The sequence below is a fragment of the Charadrius vociferus genome, unplaced genomic scaffold (genome assembly GCF_000708025.1).
Source record: "Charadrius vociferus isolate BGI_N301 unplaced genomic scaffold, ASM70802v2 scaffold1578, whole genome shotgun sequence".
Lineage (NCBI taxonomy): Eukaryota > Metazoa > Chordata > Aves > Charadriiformes > Charadriidae > Charadrius > Charadrius vociferus.
In genome coordinates, this window is record NW_009649704.1 from 554525 (window position 1) to 555942 (window position 1418).

The following is a 1418-nucleotide window of genomic DNA, read 5'->3' on the forward strand; positions in this document are numbered from 1 at the left end:
TGCTGACATCTGGTGTGTGTGGTTTTTCGGAATGACTTCATGGAGGCAGCTTTAGGCCAAGGCTGACGGCATTTGACAGACCCTCTCTGATTTGGGCTAGGTGAATGCCCAGTGCCTCAGAACCCCCATTTCCACCCGAGGGCTTGGGGAAAGGCTCCTCTTTTACACCGAACTCAGGTGGTACAGTTACAAAAGCATGGAAGAGCGAAGCCTTTAATCCCATTCCTCTGCTTTAACAGTAGCAAGAGCACAAAATTCTAGCCCAGAGCCTCGCTCCCCCAGTGCCTCCTCACGGGAACCTGGGGCAGGAACCAGCAGAGGTCCATGTCTTCTCTGGCTCTTGCCCAGAGGAGGTTCTCCAAGGGCCCTGCCCCAGGGGCAGAATACAGCTCCCATCATCTCCTGCCAAAGGGTCTCCACCGTGTGCAGAAGATCCCTATGGTGCGATGGCGGTTTTTGCAAGATGAAACTAAAGACTTTGATATAAGTCATTATGTGAAAGAAACCTGAACCTGAATGCTGAACCCGGAGCATTTCCCCCCTTCTCTTCACAAGCAAGTACGTTCCCCGGGTGATGAATATGCTCATTACGTTTTGTATTACACGTAACGCTGCCAAGGCTGTACCTGCAGAAGGGCCAGGGACGGGGAACCTCGGTGCTAGCTGCAGGAGCGAAATAGTCGTTCCTGGCCTGGGGGTGGCTGTGTTTACACAGATCATTAGCGGAGAAAGGCAGGAACAGGCCCACGCGGCGTGAGCCTGTGTCAGGCCATAAGGAGGTGGGCATTTCTCCAGCCTGCTCCGGAGAACCCCTGCGAGGAATCTGCTGCAGCTGCGCCCTTCCTCCTGTCCCCCCACCTTCCAGCCGGCAGCTCCGAGCGCTCGCAGCTTGTACGAGCGGATGGTTCTCAGCTGGATCCCACCCGCCTCTCTGCTCCAAACCCAACCGCTTCTTGTTCTCCAAGCAGCGTTGGGGCGTGCTGAGGTGGCTGGGAGCGTGCCGTAATTTCTGCTTGGAGGGCAACCATCAGCATGAGCGATGCTGGCAGCCGAGCTGCTGGAGCAGCTGCCGCGGGAAGCAGCTGCAGCCGGGAGGGCTTCATCTTGAGATTCAGGACTTATGGCCATATTTTGCAACTGGCATAAAACCAGTGGGCTCCCGGAGTCGGGAGATGTTTCATCTGGAATTTTCCTGCTCTGCTGAGCGCCAGTCAGAGTTAAATCGAGAAGCCACACGCTCCAAATCTGCCTGCTGGCCCTCTGAACGCGTGCGGTTGAGAGGGAAGAAGGGCCAAACCCCATGATTTGCTTACTCTGCTGATACTGTGCTCTCTTCTCAACAGGAGGCAGCCAGGGTGTGTGTGGTGACCCGGGGATCCCCTCCCACGGCCTTGGGCTGGGAGATGACTTCGCTGCAG

The 1418-nt window shown here is 56.3% G+C and overlaps 1 protein-coding gene across 1 annotated transcript in view; it reads left to right on the top strand.

The window, feature by feature from the left end:
• CSMD2 (CUB and Sushi multiple domains 2) overlaps window positions 1-1418 on the top strand; it is a 308452-nt gene that overhangs the window by 284485 nt on the left and 22549 nt on the right. The window contains 1 exon segment of the mRNA XM_009890603.1: window positions 1344-1418. This exon segment is cut by the window's right edge and continues 99 nt beyond it. Within this exon segment, the coding sequence (XP_009888905.1) occupies window positions 1344-1418 (75 nt within the window).